The 21,441-nt window shown below is 49.2% G+C and overlaps 1 protein-coding gene across 4 annotated transcripts in view; it reads right to left on the reverse strand.

Annotated features, from left to right (window-relative positions):
- The window catches only part of SFXN4 (sideroflexin 4), a 40,639-nt gene extending 19,430 nt beyond the window's left edge, over positions 1-21,209 (reverse strand). For 3 of the 4 annotated variants that reach the window (XM_047761141.1, XM_047761140.1, XM_047761139.1), the window contains exons 1-13: positions 20,983-21,209; positions 19,921-19,986; positions 17,416-17,490; positions 15,879-15,905; positions 15,741-15,795; positions 14,885-14,910; positions 13,389-13,442; positions 13,246-13,302; positions 13,044-13,109; positions 11,895-11,973; positions 10,896-11,011; positions 5,258-5,343; positions 3,144-3,261 (exon numbers count right to left, since the gene is read on the reverse strand). In XM_047761141.1, the coding sequence (XP_047617097.1) occupies positions 3,144-3,261; positions 5,258-5,343; positions 10,896-11,011; positions 11,895-11,973; positions 13,044-13,109; positions 13,246-13,302; positions 13,389-13,442; positions 14,885-14,910; positions 15,741-15,795; positions 15,879-15,905; positions 17,416-17,490; positions 19,921-19,986; positions 20,983-21,021 (864 nt within the window). In that variant the 5' untranslated portion in view covers positions 21,022-21,209. The remainder of the gene's footprint in view (positions 1-3,143; positions 3,262-5,257; positions 5,344-10,895; positions 11,012-11,894; positions 11,974-13,043; positions 13,110-13,245; positions 13,303-13,388; positions 13,443-14,884; positions 14,911-15,740; positions 15,796-15,878; positions 15,906-17,415; positions 17,491-19,920; positions 19,987-20,982) is intronic. The other variant, XM_047761138.1, reaches the window with a different exon arrangement.
- Positions 21,210-21,441: the final 232 nt, after the last annotated feature.

Consider the following 21,441-nt stretch of genomic DNA (forward strand, 5'->3'; position numbering starts at 1 on the left):
ACTGAACCACAAGGAGAACTCATGTTTACTTTCGATTACAGAAGAGTCGTTTCCATATGTGACCCATGACCTTTCCAGCAAAAGCCTGGGGCAGGGACTGCCAGCTGTTCCCAACAGCTAGCTGTTCTTTCCTTTCACAGCAGCAAAACCTGCAATAAGTCCAGAATAAAGACCTCATTTCCCAGCTTCCCTTGCAGGAAGGCTTGGCCACACAGCTAAGTTCTGGCCAATGTGATGAAAGCAGAAGTGCCGGGTGACTGTGGAATGAGAATGGTGCCATCTGGCATCTGGAGGATGGGGGGCCAGGGCTGTAGTGTGGCTGAGCTGGGAGGAATCAGGTTCCTGAGGACTTTGTGGCACATGGTTACCTTACCCGGCCTGGCCGCCCACACCGGGTGTGAATGAGAGGGAAAAGTCTACCTCATTCAAGGCACTACTGTGTTGGATCCCAGTTACAACCAAATGAAATCCTAGTTAACTCGGAGCCCTCCTTTCCCACGTTCTCGGTCCCGGCTACTGGCATCCTGCCTGAGCCAGAAATTTGGGTGGCCCCCTAGTTCCCTTTCTCTTCCATGCCTTCACCCTCAGTCTGAATGCGCAGAAGTTCTGACTTGTCCAACTCAAGTTTTCTCTCCAACCTACTGTCCCGGACCTACCCTGAGCCCCCCATCACCTCAGCTGGAATACTTCTATAGCCTCCCAATGGCCCCCACCTACAATGTCAGATCCAGACAGCGACATTCCTAAAATACAACCTGCTGAGCTGCTCCCTCCTTGAAACATATCCCCTGCTGCCCCCGAGATAAAGTTCTATCACCTCATGGGGCTTTATGAGGCCCGTCACCCTCTGGCTGGCACCCAGGCACACTGCCCTGCTGTGCCCTAGCTGAGTAAGCTGGAGAGGTATTTCACATTTCCTGCGAGCCTCAGATGCCTCATCTGTAAAATGGGAATACAAACCACCTTGAGGGCGTTTTTGAAGACAAGGTACTGAGCAAACAGAAGCCGCGCTTGTTGGAAGCAGGGACACCCTGCAGCTTCTCCTCTCTGAAACCCTAGCTTTTTGGAACCCCTCCAAGTGCCCTGAGTGTGCCATGCCAGGGCAGACCTGCACGCCTGCAAACAAGCCCTTCCCCAGTGCACCCACCCTGCCCTGCCCTGCCCTGAGCACCCACACCCCCCTGCCCCTGCCCTAAGCATCCACACCATCCCTACTCTGAGCACCCACACCTGCCCTGAGCACCCACCCCACCCCTGCCCTGTGCTCCACCAAAATCGCACTGCATCTTCGGCTCCCTCTGTGTGCTGGAGCCTTCCCCTACTGGCCCGAGGAAGCGAGAAGTTGGTTCAGCCCTGTAACTTTGAGCCTAGTGGCCGCCTGCCTCAAAAAGGCCAGGGAGTGGCATCGGGGAGTTCCCATCATGGCTCAGTGGTTAAGGAATCCAACTGGGAACCATGAGGTTGAGGGTTCAATCCCTGGCCTGGCTCAGTGGGTTAAGAATCTGGTGTTGCCATGAGCTGTGGTGTAGGTTGTAGATGTGGCTCAGATCCCATGTGGCTGTGGCTGTGGTGTAGGCCAGTAGCTACAGCTCCAACTCAACTCCTAGGCTTGGAACCCTACGGTGCATCCCGACTGTTTGTGGGATGAATATGAGAACCCGGGAGGAAACCAGATCACGGCCACAGTGGAAAATCTCACGAGATTTTAAGGCTTCTGTAAATGACCAAACCTACAGATAGCTGTCTGCTTCACCCTCTGAGTACCAACGCAATCAGAAATAATTACTTGCAGAAGGGTTCCCTTTTACTGCAATCTTATTATAACAAACTGTGTTCTAATAGGCAGGCCTGTGAGGATTAAAAATTTCTTTTCGGAGTTCCCCTCGTGGCTCAGTGGAAACAAACCCGACTAGTGTCTCTGAGGATGCGGGTTCGACCCCTGGCCTTGCTCAGTGGGTCAGGGATCTGGCATTGCCATGATCGCAGACACAGCTTGCAGTCAAAAAAAAAAAAAAAAAAAGGGAGAGAGAGAGAATTTGGGTTTTGAACAAGATCATTCCATAAATATAAATGCCTTTGAGGATATGACTAATTTTTAACTTTAGTAACAGCAAGAAGCATTTGAAATGTTCAGACAAGAAATACCAGAAATCGACACTATCTACCACGTCAATAATGTGCTTGAAAGGAGCAACAAGCCTTGGCAGAAGAACTATGATTTTCATCTGCCTTTAACAGAAACCAAGCCGCAGAGAGTTTAAGCTAATTAACCGTCATCACGGGGGAGCTGGGAATTTGCATCCTCGCTGTCTGACGCCATCACAGGTCATCGTATATCCTATTCTATGGAACAGTACCATTAGCTGCACGTGAGTTAAAATTAAGCCAAATGAAAAGCTCAGTTCTGCAGTCATGTTAGCCACATTTCAAGTATTCAACAGCCACATGTAGGTTAGCAGCTACCCCATCAGACAGCACAGATACAAACACTTGCATCACTGCAGAAAGTTCCACTGCATGGGGCATTGCTCTAGACTATTATGGAGTAGGTAAGACAGCTCAAAGGTTTTTCTGCACCCGAAACATATGGAAGTTCCCAGGCTAGCGGTGGAATTGGACCTGCAGCTGCCAGCCTGCACCACAGCCACAGCAATGCAGGATCTGAGCCGCATCTGCGACCTACACCACAGCTCACCGCGACGCTGGATCCTTAACCCACTGAACAAAGCCAGGGATCAAACCCAATTTCCCCATGGATACAAGTCAAGTTTGTTACCACTGAGCCACAACAGGAACTCCTGTTTTGTTTTTTTTCAAGTCCCAAAAAACTGCTTCTGATATATCATTAAGAAAAACAGAATCCAGGGAGTTCCCGCTGTGGCACAGTGGGTTAATGACCTGGCTTGCTCTCTGTGGTGGCACCAGTTTAATCACCGGCCCCGGGTAGGGGGTTAACGCTTCAGCAGCTCAGATTTGATCCCTGGCCCCAAATGGTACAAGTGATCTGGAGGTTGGAATTACGTGTAAATAATGTTATTTTGGTTTACACTTTTAGGAACTTTGCAGATTTCTTCAGAGAATCCTTTATTTCAGTCTGATAACAAGGGGCAGAAAAAGCTAAGAGGCAGGGAGGGGACACTTACCCGGCCAATTTGGGGGAAGACACTGAAAGAAACTGGCACCATCAGCCCCATGACAAGGATAGTACAAGAAAGCTTCAGGGTCCACAGTGACCACGGACACTGCAGGAAAAACTGGGTCCTGTAAGAGACAAGGGTACAAAGCTCTTTTAGAGGCCGGCCCTCTGCTCGAACGGTGGCCCCCTGTCTTGCGAGCAGCTGCAGGCCCAGCCCCAGTTCCCACTCGCCTACAAACAGGTGCTGCTAGGAGCCGCCCTGACCATGAGCTCAGTAAGGTCAGACCCAGGGTTCAGCACTTTGAGGGCACTGGCTCATCCGACACCCCGACGACCCTGCGAGGTCTACGTTATCTTCAACCCCTCACACGAACAAGAGAACGCAGCCACTGACCGGAGAGGTCACTGTCCAAACTCTCAAGATTCAAGGTGAGGTTCTAGTGCCTGTGGTCTCCCCTGGGCTATACTGACCAGAAAGTGACATTCTGACCATGGCCTCAGAGCATGAGAAGAAGTGCAAAGAACCCCAGCCTGGGACTCAGAGACCCGGGGTCCCGGGGTCCAGCTGGGGCTCGGCCACCGACAGACCACGTGCTTCTGGGCAAGTCGTCTTCCCCCTCTGAGCCTTGAATTTTCTCAGATGTGAAATGAAAGGGTTGAGTCAGAACAGCCACCACGGGCACTCCAGCTTGGATACCATCATGGCTGTGGGATGGCACGAGGTCCTGCCAGGCGCCCCAAGCCCAACTGGGAGACAAGGACCCTCTCTCCCCACCAGGCTGGTGCCACGGTGCAGGCCCAGACCCCAGCTCTCCCAGAAGCCCCGGGGGGGGGGGGGGCCAGCCAAAGGGGTTCAGGAAGACCCGACCCAGCAGAAGTGCCCACACCCACCCAGCAGGCTCAACCATGAGAAGTAACACGTGGCTCTGCCCAGGACACTGCCGCTTCTTGAAAGGTGCCCCCTCCGCATGTGGTCCCAGGGGAGGCCTTCCAGCTCATCACCCTGGCAAAGCAGATTGGTTCAGCACCAGGCAGGTGATCCCACTTGGGCCGACAGAATCCGTCCCTGGAAGTGTGTGAACTGAGTGGAAGACATTCCCGCCCCGCCACCCCAGGGTGTCTCACGTTCCTCTCTCTCATCAGGACACATGAGGATATGGGCTGGGAGGTGGAAGCAGCCACTTCATTCAACACAAAGAAGCCAGTGTGTGGCGGGAGAGGGAAGGTGCTGCCTGTGAAGAAGAAGGCGGTCCTGTAGGAGCGCTTCTGATCAGCTGCCACGGGCGATGCCCCCACCGCCCGCCACCTGCACCCGTACCTAAACCAACCCATCTCCCTTCTGCACTAACTCCTCACTGCAAGGGGGGCTCCTCATACTGGCCGATCCCCAGGCTCTCCTCCTAACAGGCCATGTCTCGCTTCTCAAAAAGGATGGTGGTCTATTGATTCTGGGGCCCTTAAGCTAATGTAACACATGCTTGGAGTGAAGAGGGGAAAAGAGGCTTGAGGAACATTCATAGCATGTCAGAGCTGGGAGAAACCGCAAACCATCCAGAGTCATCATTCTAGATGTGAGGAACCAGGCTCAGCAGGTGCCAGGACACACCTAAGGGCAGACGTAACTGAGGACAGGGCCCGCGTGAGATGCCAGATCAACAGGAAAGAGCGCGTCAGGATTTCCACAGCCGCCCTACATCAACCCTGCCGTCTTAACTGTGATGAAGTGCCTTTATTTATTTTTGCCTTTTCTAGGGCCGCTCCCGCAGCATATGGAGATTCCCAGGCTAGGAGTCTCATCAGAGCTGTAGCCACCGACCTACACCAGAGCCACAGCAACACGGGATCCGAGCCATGTCTGCAACCTACACCACAGCTCACGGCAACACCGGATCCTTAACCCACTGAACGAGACCAGGGATTGAACCCGCAACCTCATGGTTCCTAGTCGGATTCCTTAACCACTGCGCCACAACGGAAACTCCATGAAGTGCATTGAGATGGAAGATTCCTGAAGCAACTTCTTCCCACCCCGCCTACCAGGTTGAGTATTTGACGAGTTTTATAAGGATTTTGACTGTCGAAATGTGTATTCCTCCCCAGGGAGCTGAGGGTACCCCTTACCTTTTAAAAAAGTAGGAGAAGACCTCCGGGATAAAAGCTGAGCTCCCAAACAGCACAACTCTGGATGTGGCTGTATCTTTAATGGCCTGGAGGAAATGAACAGAAGGCAGTTTAGCGCATGTGAGATGATTTTCAGGCGCACGTGCGTGCGGTATTTGGCCAACCCTCAGCACATGGATGGTCCCAGCCAGGGATCAAATCCCTGGCAACACCAGATCCTTAACCCACTGTGCCACAGTGGGAACTCTGACTCCCAGGCATCTTGCCACTCATGACAGAAACCAGCAAACCACGACTCTCCCTTCTTTTGAAAAAATAACACGTGTACGAAGAGGTGGAGGCAGCACCTGATGAGCACATGTATAGATGATAACAGGGGTTGGTGTTGGGAATGACCAGCGATGGGATTTACCTCGCCCTGACTCCACCACGATGTCCATCACTTCCACCAACCACTCCGAATAAAATACTAAGTATAAGTAAAGGCAGCTTAGAAACAAGTCACTACTTAGAACCAGATGGCAGTCCCTTTGGTGGAGACGGTGGACTTGCCAAAGAGGCCCTCTCCATGTCATCCTCTCAGTCCAGGACCCTACACTGGCTTTCTCCTCCCAAACAGCTCCCTAGTTATTCCTACCCCTTCCAGTGGAGGAATCCTCCAGAAACCCAGCTCCGAGTGCACCGATGTGGCATCACACCCACATGTCACATGCATAAGTCTACTTGTATGCGCCCATCTTTTGCGTGTGTAATTAAGTGTGCTACAAAATTTTATTTTGCACACATGTGTATGTGTAGTTTACAACATTTTGTCTTTTCTATAATACTCTATATTGAATATTTAAACATGTAATTGACTGGGTTATATGCACAAAATCACGTATACTCAAGGGCAACATCAGAGACTTTCAAGGGGATTTTTTTTGTTTGTTTTTTTTTTTTTTGGCCATGCCCGCAGCATGCAGAAGTTCCTGGGCCAGGGATTGAACCCAGGCCACAGCGCCGACCTGAACCACTGCAGTGATAACACCAGATCCTTAACCTGTCAGGCCACCAGGAAATTCCTCAAGGGAAATTTAGACTACAGGTGACACTTGCACATGAACATCAGAACCCAGCCCTCAAATAAGAATGACTCCACAGAGAGCACTGCTCAGCACAAGATGAACAGACACTCCTCCCACCCTTCCCTCCCTGACCTCTGTTCTCTGCACTTCCGGCCTCCCATGGCTCCAGCCTACTTTCTGGGCTCTTTGGCTGGGCCAGGCCCCCCTGCTCTCTGCTTAGGACACTGATGCTCAGATCATCGGATCCTCTGTAGGAACGCCCTTCCCCCACGAGGGCAGAGGGCGCCAAGGACGGGGGCTTTTAAAATAAACCTTGCGGAATTTAAGATAAAGTTGCTCAACTCCAGGAAGAGAAAGGTGGCTGCAGAGCGTGGTGTGCTTCAGCATCAGTGGGGGGAAGGCAGCCTCTCCCCGTTTGTCTTGTGTGGGTGGCGAGGAGACATTCCAAACTAGACACCAGCCATGAGGTGGCACCGGGAGACACGGGACAGTTTGCAACTCAGTAGCTGATGAGGCCAAAGGAAAACAGTGTGGACTAGGCTTCTGAAATCTGATCAAAGGTGCTCTGTTACAATCAGATACCGCTGGTTATGCAGCTTCTGAAATTTTAACCAAAGAAAATAAACCTTCTGGTGACAGGGAAATGATAAAAGAATGCTTATGCTTACGCACAGTTTTGGACACTTCGGTCTTCAGAGAAAGATAAACTTTTTGTTTTTGCAAGCAGATCATCAAACCGTTCTTTTATCCTCAGCTGGCCTTCATGCAAAAACTGAGATGGGCTAGATACCTGGATAGCTAGCCCGGCCTGAGGCTGGCTCCTCGCTGGGAGGCTGAGCAAACCCAGCCCCCAGCAAGACAGGATGCTGATGGCAGAGGGTTTGGGTCTCCAGAGTCCAGCACAGTGCCTGGCAGGCAGGAGGTGCTGAGGAACGATTTGTGGATTAAACATTTGCTCTCACTCTTCCCTCCAGCTGTGTGCATAGTTCACAACCATACTCACGCCCTGCAGTTGAAAGTGAGTTGAAGAGAAATGCAAACGTCTACACAAAGAGCTGCACACAAGTGGTCAGGGCAGAATCATGTGTAACAGCCAAAAACTGGACACAATCCAAATGCCCACTGCCTGGGGAGCAGACAAGAAAGCGCGGTACATCCATAGCACAGAACGCTGCTCGGAAATAAAAAGCCACACGCAACCGATGTGTGTTAAAATATAGATGAACCTCAAAGAAGTCAGACAAAAAATACGGTATGATTCCCATGCATGAAATATCTAGAAAAGGTAAAACCATGAAGACACAAAGCAGAGGTTTCCTTGGGGTTGGGGGGAGCAAGGGGAACGACTGTGAATGGGCACGAGGAAAATTTCTAGGGTGATGAAATGTTGTAAAATTGAACTGCGGTGACAGGTGCACAGCTGCTTAAGTGCACTAAGATTCATCAAACTCTACTCTTACAATGAATTTCATAGTATGTAAATTTCTCAATCAAACTGCCTAAAAAAAGGTCTCCTGGGAGTTCCTGCTGTGGATCGGTTAAGACCTGGTGTTGTCTCTGTGGTGGCTCAGGTTCCATCCCCGGCCCCGCACGGTGGGTTAAGGATCCAGTGTTGCCGCACCTGTGTCACAGGTCACAGCTATAGCTCAGATTTGATCCCTGGCTTGGGAACTCTTCCACAGGCTGAGAAAGAACCCTCCCCCCACAAAATAAAGTCTCTTTAGGCACTCTCTAGCAGCACAGCAGGTTAAGGATCCAGTGTTGCCACTGCAGCAGCTTGGGTCACTGCGGGCGGCAAGGATTCAATCCCTGGCCTGGGAATTTCCACATGCCCCAGGCGAGGCCAAAAAAAAAAAGGTCTCTAAGTTGGATTCTTTTTTTTTTTTTTGTCTTTTTGCCATTTCTTGGGCCCCTCCCTCAGCATACAGAGATTCCCAGGCTAGGGGTCAAATCGGAGCTGCAGCCACCAGCCTACGCCAGAGCCACAGCAATGTGGGATCCGAGCCGTGTCTGCGACCTATACCACAGCTCACGGCAACGCCAGATCCCTAACCCACTGAGCAAGGCCAGGGATCAGACCCGCAACCTCATGGTTCCTTAGTCGGATTCGTTAACCACTGTGCCCCAATGGGAACTCCCTCTTTAAGTTGGATTCTTAGGCATGGAATCTTCATTTCAAAAACGAGGTACTGGAGTCCCTGTTGTAGCTCAGTGGTAACAAACCCAACTAGTATCCATGAGGATGTAGGTTCGATTCCTGGCCCCACTCAGTGGGTTAAAGGATCCAGCATTACCGTGAGCTGTGGGGTTGAAGATGCAGCTCAGATCTGGTGCGGCTGTGGCTGTGGCGTAGGCTGGCAGCTAGAGCTCTGATTTGACCCCTAGCCTGGGAACCTCCATATGCCTCAGATGCAGCCCTAAAAAAAAAAAGAAAAAAGAAAGAAAGAAAAGAGGATTTAGAGTAACACATTTCAGGAGCCAAATAACGCTGTATTTAATGATGGAATGAGAAGCCATCTCTTCTCACCTCCTCCTCCATCAGCATGCCAGGCAGAGGGAGGTCTAGTTGGCTCAGTCCCCTTGAACGTGGATACTGTCTTTTTGCTTTGCAAACAAGTGCCTCGTGTTACGATTTTTTAGCTAAAGACATTTCATGAAGATCAGAAAAGATCTCATTTGCTGAAAGGTTATAATTTTTTTTTTTTTCTTTTCACACCACAGCTGACAGCAGTGCCGGATCCTTGACCCACTGAGCGATGCCAGGAATCCAACCCATCACATCCTCATGTCTACCAGTCCGGTTTGCTTCTGCTGCACCGTAACGGGAACTGCAGAAGTGTTTTGTTTTGTTAAGTCTACAAAAATGAAATAATAGGCTATTGCAAATGCTTTGAACTGAATGCAGACAGAAGTGACTGTGTTGAATTGAGCAAAAGAATCAACGATTTAACAACAGAAATTCTTTAAAATGGAGGCCCTTTAAAACAGTTTCAGCAGAGCACTGCACTTTCTCAGGCCATCTTTGACAGTGAATTGGTTCTTCAAGATGAAGACTAAGAAAATCTGCTGGTTCCATGAGGACGCAGGTTCGATCCCTGGCCTTGCTCAGTGGGTTAAGGATCTGGTGTTCTGTGAGCTGTGGTGTAGGTCACAGATGCAGCTCAGATCTTGTGCTGCTGTGGCTCTGGCGTAGGCCAGCAGTGACAGCTCCGATTTGACCCCTAGCCTGGGAACCTCCATAGGCCTCAGGTGCGGCCCTAAAAAGAAGAAGAAGAAAAAAAAAAATCTGGTGAGGTCCCTGGTGGCTCAGTGGGTTAAGAATCTAGTATTGTCACTGCTCTGGCATGGGTTCTATCCCTGGCCTGGGAATTTTTATATGCTGCGGACACAGCCAAGAAAAAAGAAGAGAAAATCTGCTGGGAGGTAGAGAGGGAGGGCTTCCCTTAAACCACTGACTTCTATGAGTACAGAGCAGGCTGGGAGAGCAGATGCTGAGCCTGCAGAACCAGATCTCATATTCAGACAGAGACCTTATGTTTGGGAACGCCCATCAGGGATGGTGAGTCTTACGAGTCCACTTGGCTAGGCTGTAGTTCCCAGTTATTTAATCAAACACTACCTGAAGTGTTGAGGTGTTTGGTGGATGTGATTAATGCCAGCAATCAGTTGACCTTAAGTAGACTGATTACCCCCCATAGGGTGGATGGACCTCGTCTAATCAGTTGGAAACCTAGGGAGCAAAATCTGAGATTTCTCAAAGAAGAAATTCTGCCTCCACTGCAGCATCAACTCTTGAGTTTCTAGCCTGCAGCCCTGACCTACTCATTCCCCGTGTGACAATGACATGAACTAATTATTTAAAATAAATCTCTTTTTATGTATGTATGTAGATAATAGATAGGCAAATATCCTACTGGTTCTGGAGAACCTATACTAATGCACCACCTTTTTTTTTTTCCTTGGCCTCGCCCATGGTAATTGAAAGTTCCTGGGCCAAAGACTGAACCTGTGCCACAGCTGCAACCCCAGCCGCTGCAGTGACAATTCCAGATCCTTAACCGATGTGCCACAGGGAACTCCAGGGCATCACATTTTATTTTTATTTTTTATTTTTTTGGTTTTTTAAGGCAAACCCTCGGCATATGGAGGTTCCCAGGCTAGGGGTCGAATCAGAGCTACAGCTGCCAGCCTACAACATAGCTACAGCAACGCCAGATCTGAGCCACAGCTCGTGGCAACGCCGGATCCTTCCTGCTTAGCGAGGCCAGGGATTGAACCCACAACCTCATGGTTCCTAGTCAGATTCATTTTCCACTGTGCCACGACAAGAACTCCAGGTGCATCACCTTTTAAACGTCAGGGAGCAAAATGCAAACTCTCCCAGCATAATAAAGGAAGACAGAGAAGAAAAGGTTGAAAGAAGATGGGAATTTGCTACCAGTTCTCAAATAGGAAATTCAATTCTTTGGCCAAAAGGCACACAGCTTCTGGCTCCATCATGACCCCTTACCTTTTTATTTTTTAAATGAGGTCTAGTTCATTTACAACATTGTGTTGTTCACATCCCCTACCTTTGCCCCCGCTTTTCTGGAATAGCCTATGACATTGCCTTCCTTGTCCATGACCTCAATCCCTCGAATGGGCTCCAAACTTCGAGACGCAACCACATTCATTCCACTGAGCTGGGCTGCGGGAGAAAAGAAGAAAACACGTGGCAGAGGGATTGGGCTGATGAGGCAACACCTTCGAGTGCCACACCTCCTTCTTGGATGGTTGTGCTTCCTGACCCTCCAGGGGTCCCCGGACGTGACCTGGGCCGACCACGAGCTCCACTGGGCTGTGGGTAGGGCCAGAACTGCTGGCTTCTCAATCCTGGGCCCTGACTACAACCCAGTGTCATGCTGACACCTCGACAGGACTTCCAAAGAAACCCCAGGGTCCTTGAAATACACCTGCCTTCTTTGCGGAAGCAGATGTGACCAGATGTCTGGAATCTGATTTCCCCAATTTTACCACTGACATAATTCAGCCAACTCTGCAAGCTGCTATGATTCCCAAACCCAAGTGTGGAGTGTGAACAAGTGAACGTACAGGCTGCCGAACTTAAAACACCTGGTTACTATCTCTGTCACTCCCTTGGAGTCAGATCACTGGGCGAGAATTCTCTAGACCACCGCTTCCTTCCTATGTGACCCTAGGAACATTCCTTAATCCCACCCCCACCCCCACCCCTGCCCCTACCTTGGTCTCCTTGTCTGTAAATGGGAATAATAATATTACCTACCCATAAATTGTGGTCAAGATTAAATGAAATCATACCAGGAGAGAGTCTTTGTACAGAGTCTTTAAAATGCAGTTTGTGTTTCTGGGTGTGTGCTCATCCTTTGACAGCTCAAGGGGTATTTAGAGAAAGTGTCAACTCTCAAGCCAAACACCTAATTTGGGCCTGGGGGGGCAGTGGCAAGCGGCAAACAGTAGCTCTCATCAGCCACAGTGTGGCCTAGGGACCTGGGTGTCCCTGAAAACGGAGAGAAGGTCAAAGACCAAAAGGCAGCAGGCTCCCTGCTTACCCAGAATGAGCACAGGAATGACGTTTCTGCTCAAAACGGTGCTGAGTGAGAACTTTACTTGGAGCAAACGAGGGAATAACTAGAAAAGAGAGAAAAATCATTATAGCACGAGACCAAAAAAAACAGCTGAACACGTGCGAGAGCAGAAAGCTGGTGTCGACTTAGTTCCTCTTCTAGGTCAGGGCCCTGCAGATGCTCTCCATGTATCTTCGGTGTTAATTCCTGCCGCACTGAAGTGCTCTCCCTCGCCATCAGAGGAATACTCAGCGACTCGGGGAGGCTACGGAACTGGTCCGGTATCACTAATCCATTAAGGATTTGAGCCAAGGCGTGAACCAGGCTTACCAGGCTCTAAAGTCTCCATTTTCAACAATTACAGCGTCCTGACATCTAAAGTGTTATACAACTTGTATAAGATGTTTTGGGGTTTTTTTTTGTCATTTGTCTTTTGAGGGCCACACCCACGGCACATGGAGGTTCCCAGGCTAGGGGTCCAATCGGAGCTGCCGGCCTACACCACAGCCACAGCAACGCAGGATCCCAGCCATGTCTGCAACCTACACCACAGCTCGTGGCAATGCCGGATCCTTAACCCACTGAGCAAAGGCCAGGGATCGAACCTGCATCCTCACGGATGCCAGTTGGGTATGCTAACTGCTGAGCCACGACAGGAACTCCTAACATGTTTATATAACGTGAATTTTTTTTTTCTTTTTTTTTTAAGCCGTGCCTGTGACATGGGGAAGGTCCCAGGCCAGGGGTCAAATGTGCAAACACACCTGTAACCAGAGCCACAGCAGTGACAGTGCCAGATCCTTAACTTTCTAAGCCACAAGGAAACTCACAAATTAATTTTTTTCCAAAGTTAATAGTCCCGAGTCCCTGCCTAGAAACTCGGAAAAAAAAAATCACATGATAACTTGGGGGTGACTGGAGTACAGGTGACTTTCACTTTCTTCTTTACGTCTTAATCATACTTTCTTTTTTTTTTTAATTATTTATATATTTTTTTTCCCACTGTACCGCAAGGGGGTCAGGTTATCCTTACATGTATACATTACTTAATCATACTTTCTAAATTAAGTTAGAACATAAAAGTTTTGATTCTGGAGACTAAAAAAAGGTTCAACAGATTTTTCAAATACATACTCCAAAAAAAGTGGAAGAAGCAATTACTCCTGCCCCTAGTAACACACTCTCATGGGGGCGACGATCCTAGGAAAAAGCCAAAGTTCATATTTAGCAAATAATACCATAAGTTTTACCCAGGAAAGATAATTACAACCACCACACAAAACCTCCAAAAGGAGCAACAGGAAACCGCAGAGCCTCTGGGCCTCGTAACACTCACATAACTTGCGTTCCCATTAACGAGGTTGAAGATGGTGTTGTAGGTATAGAAGGAAACCTGCAGGAAGACGAGAGGCTAATAAGGCACATTCTGGTTTCAAGCACAAGACAATTCAGCAGTCATCACAGAGAAAGAATTGCTACCTGAGGTAAAATCATGGACTTTAGCTTTTTGACTGGCAGCATCGACAAAAATACCTGTAAAGAAAATAAAGCAGATATTAAACATGACTATATTTAAAATAAACAACGAGGACCTACTGTATGGCACAGGGAACTATATCCAATATCTTGCAAGAACCTTTAAAGGAAAAGAATCCGCAAAAGAATACAGGAGTTCCCGTCGTGGCTCAGGAGTTAACGAATCCGACTAGGAACCATGAGGTTGTGGTTTCGGTCCCTGGCCTTGCTCAGTGGGTTAAGGATCCGGCGTTGCCGTGAGCTGTGGTGTAGGTCACAGACGCGGCTCAGATCCTGTGCTGCTGTGGCCCTGGTGCAGGCCAGCAGCTACAGCTCCAATTGGACCTCTAGCCTGAGAACCTTCATGTGCCATGGGTGTGGCCCTAGAAAAGACCAAAAAAAAAAAAGAAAAAGAATACACACACATATGTGTATACATATATAATTATATATAGGTGTGTATGTATGTACGTATAATTGTCACTGCTATAGACATGAAACACTGTAAATCAATTACATTTCAATTGAAAAAAAAGGAGTTCCCATTGTGGCTCAGTGGTTAATGAACCCAACTAGTATCCCTGGCTTCGCTCAGTGCATTAAAGATCTGGCATTGCAGTGAGCTGTGGTGTAGGTTGCAGACAAGGCTCGGATCCCACATCGCTCTGGCTCTGGCATAGGCCGGCAGCTACAGCTCCAATTGGACCCCTAGCCTGGGAATCTCCATATGCCACGGGTACGGCCCTAAAAAGACAAAAGCCAAAAAGAAAACAAATAATTTTTAAAAATAAAAATAAATTAAAAAAAAGAAAAGAGAGCAGGGTTGTGAGTGTTTGGGGGCAGGGAGGGCTTGTGGAGCAAAGAACTTGCTCAGGGAGATGCAGGACTGAGCCCCAGGAGCGGGAGGAGGGGAGGGGAGTGCAGTGGTCACGTGGTGTTGGATGGGCACCTGCAGGCACTGAGAGCACCCGGGTGCCCCACAGTGGTCCCTAAGACGTGGTCTCCAAGACGTGCAATGGAGCAGGACAGCTAAGATGCAGCACTTAGCGGAGGGGTGCTGTCACTTGCTGAGAGTGCCTTGTGAGAGCCAAGGTGGGTGGCCTCACTGGGGGTGATGCTGGGTCCCAAGAGAGGGCCTGCATCATGGGGGGTGCTTGCGGAGAGAAGGTGACAGCCAACGACATGGGCTTGTTGTGCAAGAGAGCACATCTTAACTCATCAACCCCCTCCATGGTGCTCTGCACACAGTAGGTGTTCAAAGAAAGGATTACCGTGTGACATTGTGGACCCTCAAGAGGCCCGGGTGCCCGGCTAGAGAAGTGGGGCGGGGGGGAGTGGACAAGGGTCAGCGGTGGGGGATCCATAACCATCTATCAGGTGGTCACGGGACAAGGGTCCAGAGCTGGAGGGACATTTTCCTAAACCCCCGACTTTATAACACTGAGTGGCGGCTTACTCACCATGGGCGCCGTGAAAGGCAGGAGAGCTGGCAAAGAAGAGAGGAGGGTCAGTGTCAGCAGAGATGGTGGAAAGCCATCCACCCAAAAACCTCTTCTCAGAGTTCCTGTCATGGTGCAGTGGTTAACGAATCCGACTAGGAACCATGAGGTTGTGGGTTCGATCCCCAGCCTTGCTCAGTGGGTTAAGGATCCAGCCTTGCCAAGAGCTGTGGTGTAGGTCACAGACGCGGCTCAGATCCTGTGTGGCTGTGGCGTAGGCCAGTGGCTACAGCTCCGATTAGACCCCTAGCCTGGGAACCTCCATATGCTACAGGAATGGTTCTAGAAAAGGCAAAAAGACAAAAAAAACCCAAAAAACAAAAACCTCTTCTCTGGCCAGCTGAGGACATTTGAGACATCAAATAACGTTTTCTATGTGTTCCTCTTTTTTTTTTCTTCTAATAAAAATAATAACTATGTGGCAAAACTTTAAATCAGCAGAGGAAGCCACGACCAGCCTCCCTCTCACTGGAGGGAAATGACCACTTGTTCCAAGTCCTTGTTCGTCCTTCCACATGAATTTAATACACCTGTGATACCGTGACTTATGGATATTTTCTCTTCACCCACGTCCCTGGCACAGAGATCCTAAAACCCTTGGATTTCCTAAGTGAAAAGAGCAATAAAGGTGAAAGGAGCATCTTTTATTCTTCATGACAAGCCCCTTTCGACCATACCTGAGATAATGCCAAGGCGGTGAGTTTTGGAAAGCACCTAAGGATGGGGGCTGGTTGCCAGGGGAACCAACCACATGACTAGAGGCAGGCAAGGTTTTCTAATGGTTACAAACCACTTGAGACAATTAGAATCAACTCACCTGCAGGTCGAAAAGGACTAGGAATCAGCTTGCTATTGTCAGGATGGACTGTTGACTTCAGAAGGGTAAACACAAAGATTAGTCTGATGCTGGGCTTGGTTTTTTTAGGCTAAAAATTAGGATGGGGCTGAAACTTACCAGGCTTCTCTTCCATGCTTCTTGTATCTAAAAAGAGAAAAAGCAAGCAGTAGCTTTTATTTATTTGTGTATTTTGGCCACACCCTCAGTATGTGGATGCTCCCCGCCGGGGCCAGGGATAGAACCCCAGCCACAGCTGCGGTCGGAGCCACAGCAGTGACAATGCCAGATCCTTAACCAGCTGCACCACCAGGGAAGTCCCAAGCAATGGCTTTTAAAGGCAGCTTCTGGTGCCACCTTTGCTCCACCTTTTTGGAGAATGAAGGGCGAATTGTTTTCTGCCACATGGATGGAACAAATCAAAACAAGGGAATCAAATGAATGAATGAACAAACCAACTAACAGGAAGCAAACAAATGATCCACATGAAAATGACCAGAACATTCAGAAGCCCAAGCCTCTAACCTTGGAGAGGACTCAAGGCCAACACCTAACTTGTTCCATGAGTGAGTCTCTGAGTGCAGCCGGCCTTCCTGGCTCAGAGCAGACCAGGCTGTGTGCAGCCCACACTGCCAGCCAAGTCACTTACAACAGAGCCAGAACGTGAGCCCAGAGTCCCCAACAAGTTCTTAGAAAAATCAAGTTAAATATGTGAGCTTTCCGCAGGCTGCTTCAAAAGACTGATGCGTGTGGGGTCCAGACAGCTCCCGACACTGCAAGGTAGACAGCAGATACTTGGTTTGAGTCTGGGCAGGACTGTAGGCCGGCCCGGGAGCTCTGCCTCTCACGGGAAGTAGATTCTGACTTCAGAGACCCGCCTGAATTCTGGAACTTCCATGGGGCTCCAGGAATCAGCCACAGGGAATCCCTACCAATATCTGTCACACAGAAGGAATTCTATTCCTTCTCTCCTTAACACCAGATCCTAACACGAGTAATTAATATTAACCTGGTTTCTGAGAAGGAATTCTAATGAAATTTAAAAAGCAAACCCCAGGAGTTCCCGTTGTGGCTCAGTGGTTAACGAATCCAACGAGGAACCATGAGGTTGTGGGTTCGATCCCTGGCCTCGCTCAGTGGGTTAAGGATCCAGCATTGCCGTGAGCTGTGGCTACAGCTCCAATTAGACTCCTAGCCTGGGAACCTCCACATGCCGAGGGAGAGGCCCTAGAAAAGGCAAAAAGCCAAAAAAAAAAAAAAAAAACCCAAAACCCAAGACTTCCCATTGTGGCTCAGCGGAAATTAATCTGACTAGTGCCCATGACGATGCGGGTTCGATCTCTGGCCTCACTCAGTAGGTTAAGGATCCCATGTTGCTGTGAGCTGTGGTGTAGGTCACAGAAGTGGCTTGGATCTGGCATTGCTGTGGCTGTGGCGTAGGCCAGCAGCTGTAGCTCCGATTCAAATCCTAGCCTGAGAACTTCCATGCGCCACAGAAGTGGCCCTAAAACAAATAAATAAAACACAAAAAGCTAACTCAACTGGGTAGTGTTTACAACGACAAACTCCCACCAGACTGCAGACCATGCAAGTAGAATCACCTGAAGACAACCACACCCAGCCTTGAGCCAGAGACACCCGGAAACAAGAGACATACCCTTTTGTCCTCCAAGTCACCTCTGGATGCGTCTTCATTTGTTAACAGAAGTTGCCGAGATTTTTCTATTTTTTCCTATAATTAGATATAAAGAAATCAAGCAATGATCTCAACATTGTTCGGGTTTTTCCACAGATTTAGGAAGCACATGCTTACTTACGTCTGATTTTTTTTTTCCTTTTTTTGCTGCAACTGCAGCATGTGGAAGTTTCTGGGCCAGGGGTAGAACACATGCCATAGCAGCTACCCAAGCTGTGGTGACAATGCCAGGTCCTTAACCCACTCTGCCACAAGGGAACTCCTCTCACACCTGATTTTAATGCAACATGTAGCCAAGGCTCTCTACCTCCTGAGTTTCCATTAGATAGTGCTGTGTGTCACTTGGATTCAGACCATCCAGATTCTTCGCTTCCCACTAGTGCTGCCATCTCCCCTACCCATTCTTCTTCCATGTCCACTGACCAGGGGAATATTCCACCACCACCCTCACTACACAAGTCAGAAAGGTGGAAGTCCCTTCTCTCTCTCTCTTATATCCACATCTAATCAGAGCAGCCTTATTTTCTCTCTTCTTTTTTACTTAATTTGAGAAAAAAAAATTAAATACAGAAAATACAAATACTCCTAATCCCCTTGCCCAAAAATAACTGTGAACATTTGATGATATTTGCTTCTAATTTTTTTCCCCAAAAAGACCCATCATCTCCAATCTCAACTTCCTCCCCATTCTATCAGAGGTAACCACTATTATGTATTCAAGGTATAAGCTTCCAGTCCACTGTTTATATCTATACATGTATGAACACCTATACCCATAAACATATATGTAGTGTTTTGGGGTTTTTGTACTTTAATGGCTGCACCCTCGGCACATGGATGTTCCCGGGCCAGGGATTCAATCTGGGCAGCAGCTTCGGCAACGCCAAATCCTTTAAGCCACTGCACCAGACCAGGGATTGAACCCACACCTCCACAGTGACCTGAGCCACTACAGTCAGATTCTTAACCCACAGAGTCATAGCAGGAACTCCTAGGTTTTTTTTTTATGTTGTAATTTGCATAAATGTTGTACTATACTCATCTTGCTTTTTTAAATTTTTTTTTTTTTGGCTTTTTAGGGCCACACCTGTGAGGGCATATGGAGGTTCCCAGGCTAGGGGTGTAATTAGAGCTACAGCTGCTGGCCCACACCACAACCACAGCAATGCAGGATCCAAGCCATGTCTGCAACCTACACCACAGCTCACGGCAACACCAGATCCTTAACTCACTGAACGAGGCCAGGGATCGAACCGGCCGGCACCCTCATGGTTCCGAGTCAGATTGGTTTCTACTGGGCCACAACAGGAACTCCTCATCTTGCTTTCTTTACTAAACATCACAGACATCATGTTTTTCCATTTAATATCACATATGATGTAGGTTTCCAGATAATATCATAGGCTGATCACCAGATCATCACTTCCAACAGCTAATCAGTGCTCCACTGCATGGATATACCGCCTTATATTTCCCCATTTCTCTATGGATGGGCATTCAGCTTGGTTGTTCTTCTCTATTATAGACAAGAGTATATGAGCCCAAGGATGGGGGCATCCTTTAGATCTGGCTCTGAGGGTCATTGCTGGTGACAGGGTGTCTCCTCTTCATCCCTCAGCCACACGTGACTCAAGCCCTCATCTTTCGCTTGACAGCTAAGCCATCCCCTGAACTGCTCACAATCTAACCACCTCCGGTTCCTAATCACATGGCTAGGTACGAACCCCTCTCATCTGAATGATATACAAGGACCTTCGAGAACCATCTGATTCCGGAGTTCCCATCGTGGCTCAGCAGTTAACAAAGCCAACTAGTACCTATGAGGACATGGGTTCGATCCCTGGCCTTGCTCAGTGGGTTAAGGATCCCGTGTTGCCATGAGCTGTGGTGTAGGTCATAGACGCGGCTCGGATCCAGTGTGGCTGTGTCATGGGCTGGTAGTTGCAGCTCCGATTAGACCCCTAGCCTAGGAACTTCCATGTACGGCCCTAAAAAGGAAAAAAAAAAAAAAACTGTCTGGTTCCTCTGTGTTAAAATCCCAGTGACCTGCTGTCCCCCCCATTCTCCCCAGCTTTGCTTATAGCCTGTTCTCTCTGACACTTCCTGCTTGTCCCCTCCCTGCCAGGCTTCTCTCAACAACCTCCCCTAATTCCTTGCTACAGCTGCCCTTAGAGCCCAAGGTCAAGGTCTGTGACTAGCTTTGGTCTGTCCTCATTACTAGGGAGGTTTATTTTGATCCTCTTTGAAAACCACCAGCATCTGGCCCAAGGCTTGGTACTACCTATTAAATGTGTCTGTTTTTATGTACCACCCTCCCAATCCGACAAGCTCATTCAGAAGGAATAAAAACATGATAAAATATATGGACTCTGTTATCTCAACTGCTTTCAAAAGGGAAACACAGTCTTCACGCTTCAGAATAAAATGTGGAAAAATCACTCTCTCTGAAAATAAGAAAATACTTACAATTGAAATGACCAAATTTGTAGGATCCAATAATTCTGTCCACTGAAGAAATCTCTGAATAAAAGACTTAAGAGGGGCAGAAGCAAGAGATCAGTTAATGGCAGCAGGAAAACAAAGATTTACGACAATAAAAACAGTTAACATTATTTATGGGAACCTAACGGCTTTCTGCTTTTTTTTTTTTTAAAGGGTTGTACCCTCGGCATATGCAAGTTCCCAGGCTAGGGGTCGATTCGGAGCTACAGCTGCCGGCCTACACCACAGCCACAGCAACGCCGGATCCTTAACCCACTGATCCAGGCTAGGGATCGAACCCACATCCTGATGGATCCTAGTCGGGTTTTGTTAACTGCTGAGCCACGAAGGGAACTCCCACACAGTATAAAAAAGAAAAAACAAAAAGGTGTGCTGTATGTGTAAAACATACACAGGATTTCAAAGACTTTCTAGAGAAAAGGATGCAAAAGATCTCATTCACAATTTTTGTATCGATTACATGATGAAATGCTAATATTTTCTGTCTATTGGGCTAATGCAATATATTATTAAAATTTAAATTTTAAAAGCCACATTTTTAATTTACTAGATTTACATTTACTAGAAAGATTTTAATGATCTCTGTAGCTCCCATCCTACTTCAATTAGACAGCGCCGCCCTAGCCACTGCCTGGAGGCGGGGCCCGGGTTACTTTTCCAGGACGGCTGCTGGTCTCACAACTGGGCAGCTGGGGGTTCCGGGAGGACCTGTTCCTCTCCAACACCTTGGGCAGCAGAGGGCAGGCCCCTGAGTAGTGGAGACTGACTCCTCAGTTCGTGGGATCTGCAGGGTGACACTGTGCGACTTTCCCCAGCCAGGCCTCGGGTAGAGGCGACGCACGGTTACAGCCGTGGCCCTCGGCATCCGGCAAGCTTGGGTCTCCCTTCTTCCCGTCCCAGGGGGTGTGATGGGAAGGCGGGTGGTGCGACCACGTGGCCGGCTCAAGGTCACAGCGGCCAGCGGCGACTCCAAGCCGAGCGGCCCTCGCCCTCCCCATCCCCAGCCGTGCCGGGCCCAGGCCGTACTTGGCGTTCAGTGATCCAGAAGCGCACGTTGGGCTCCATGCGGGCGGCGCCGCTGCACTCGACAGCCTGGGCCCCGTGCTTCCTCCTCCTCCTCCTCCTCCTCCTCCTCCTCGGGCTCCTCTTCCCGGGACTTAAGCGCTGCCAGGAAAGACCGCGGTCGCTGAGCTGGGCGCGGAGGAGGAGCCGGGCGGCGAGCCCCGCCCCGGGCGCGCGCGTTCCCGGCCCGGCTCCCTGGGCCCGCGCGCCCGCTCCTCCCACTCCCGGCCCGACCGCCTGCTGCTTGGTGACTCCACGCTCCAGCGCCCCGAGCGTCGCAAGCGCATCCCTCCCACCCGCCAAGTTCTCCCAACATTTCTCTGCTCTTCCGGGTAGCCTCGTCGCTTCCAGGCCTGGGGGCGGGGGGGGGGGGGGTGTCACCTATCAGAGCCCTCCTGTCACTGTAGTACTGTGAAGACCAGA

This window comes from Phacochoerus africanus, chromosome 15, assembly GCF_016906955.1.
Source record: "Phacochoerus africanus isolate WHEZ1 chromosome 15, ROS_Pafr_v1, whole genome shotgun sequence".
NCBI lineage: Eukaryota > Metazoa > Chordata > Mammalia > Artiodactyla > Suidae > Phacochoerus > Phacochoerus africanus.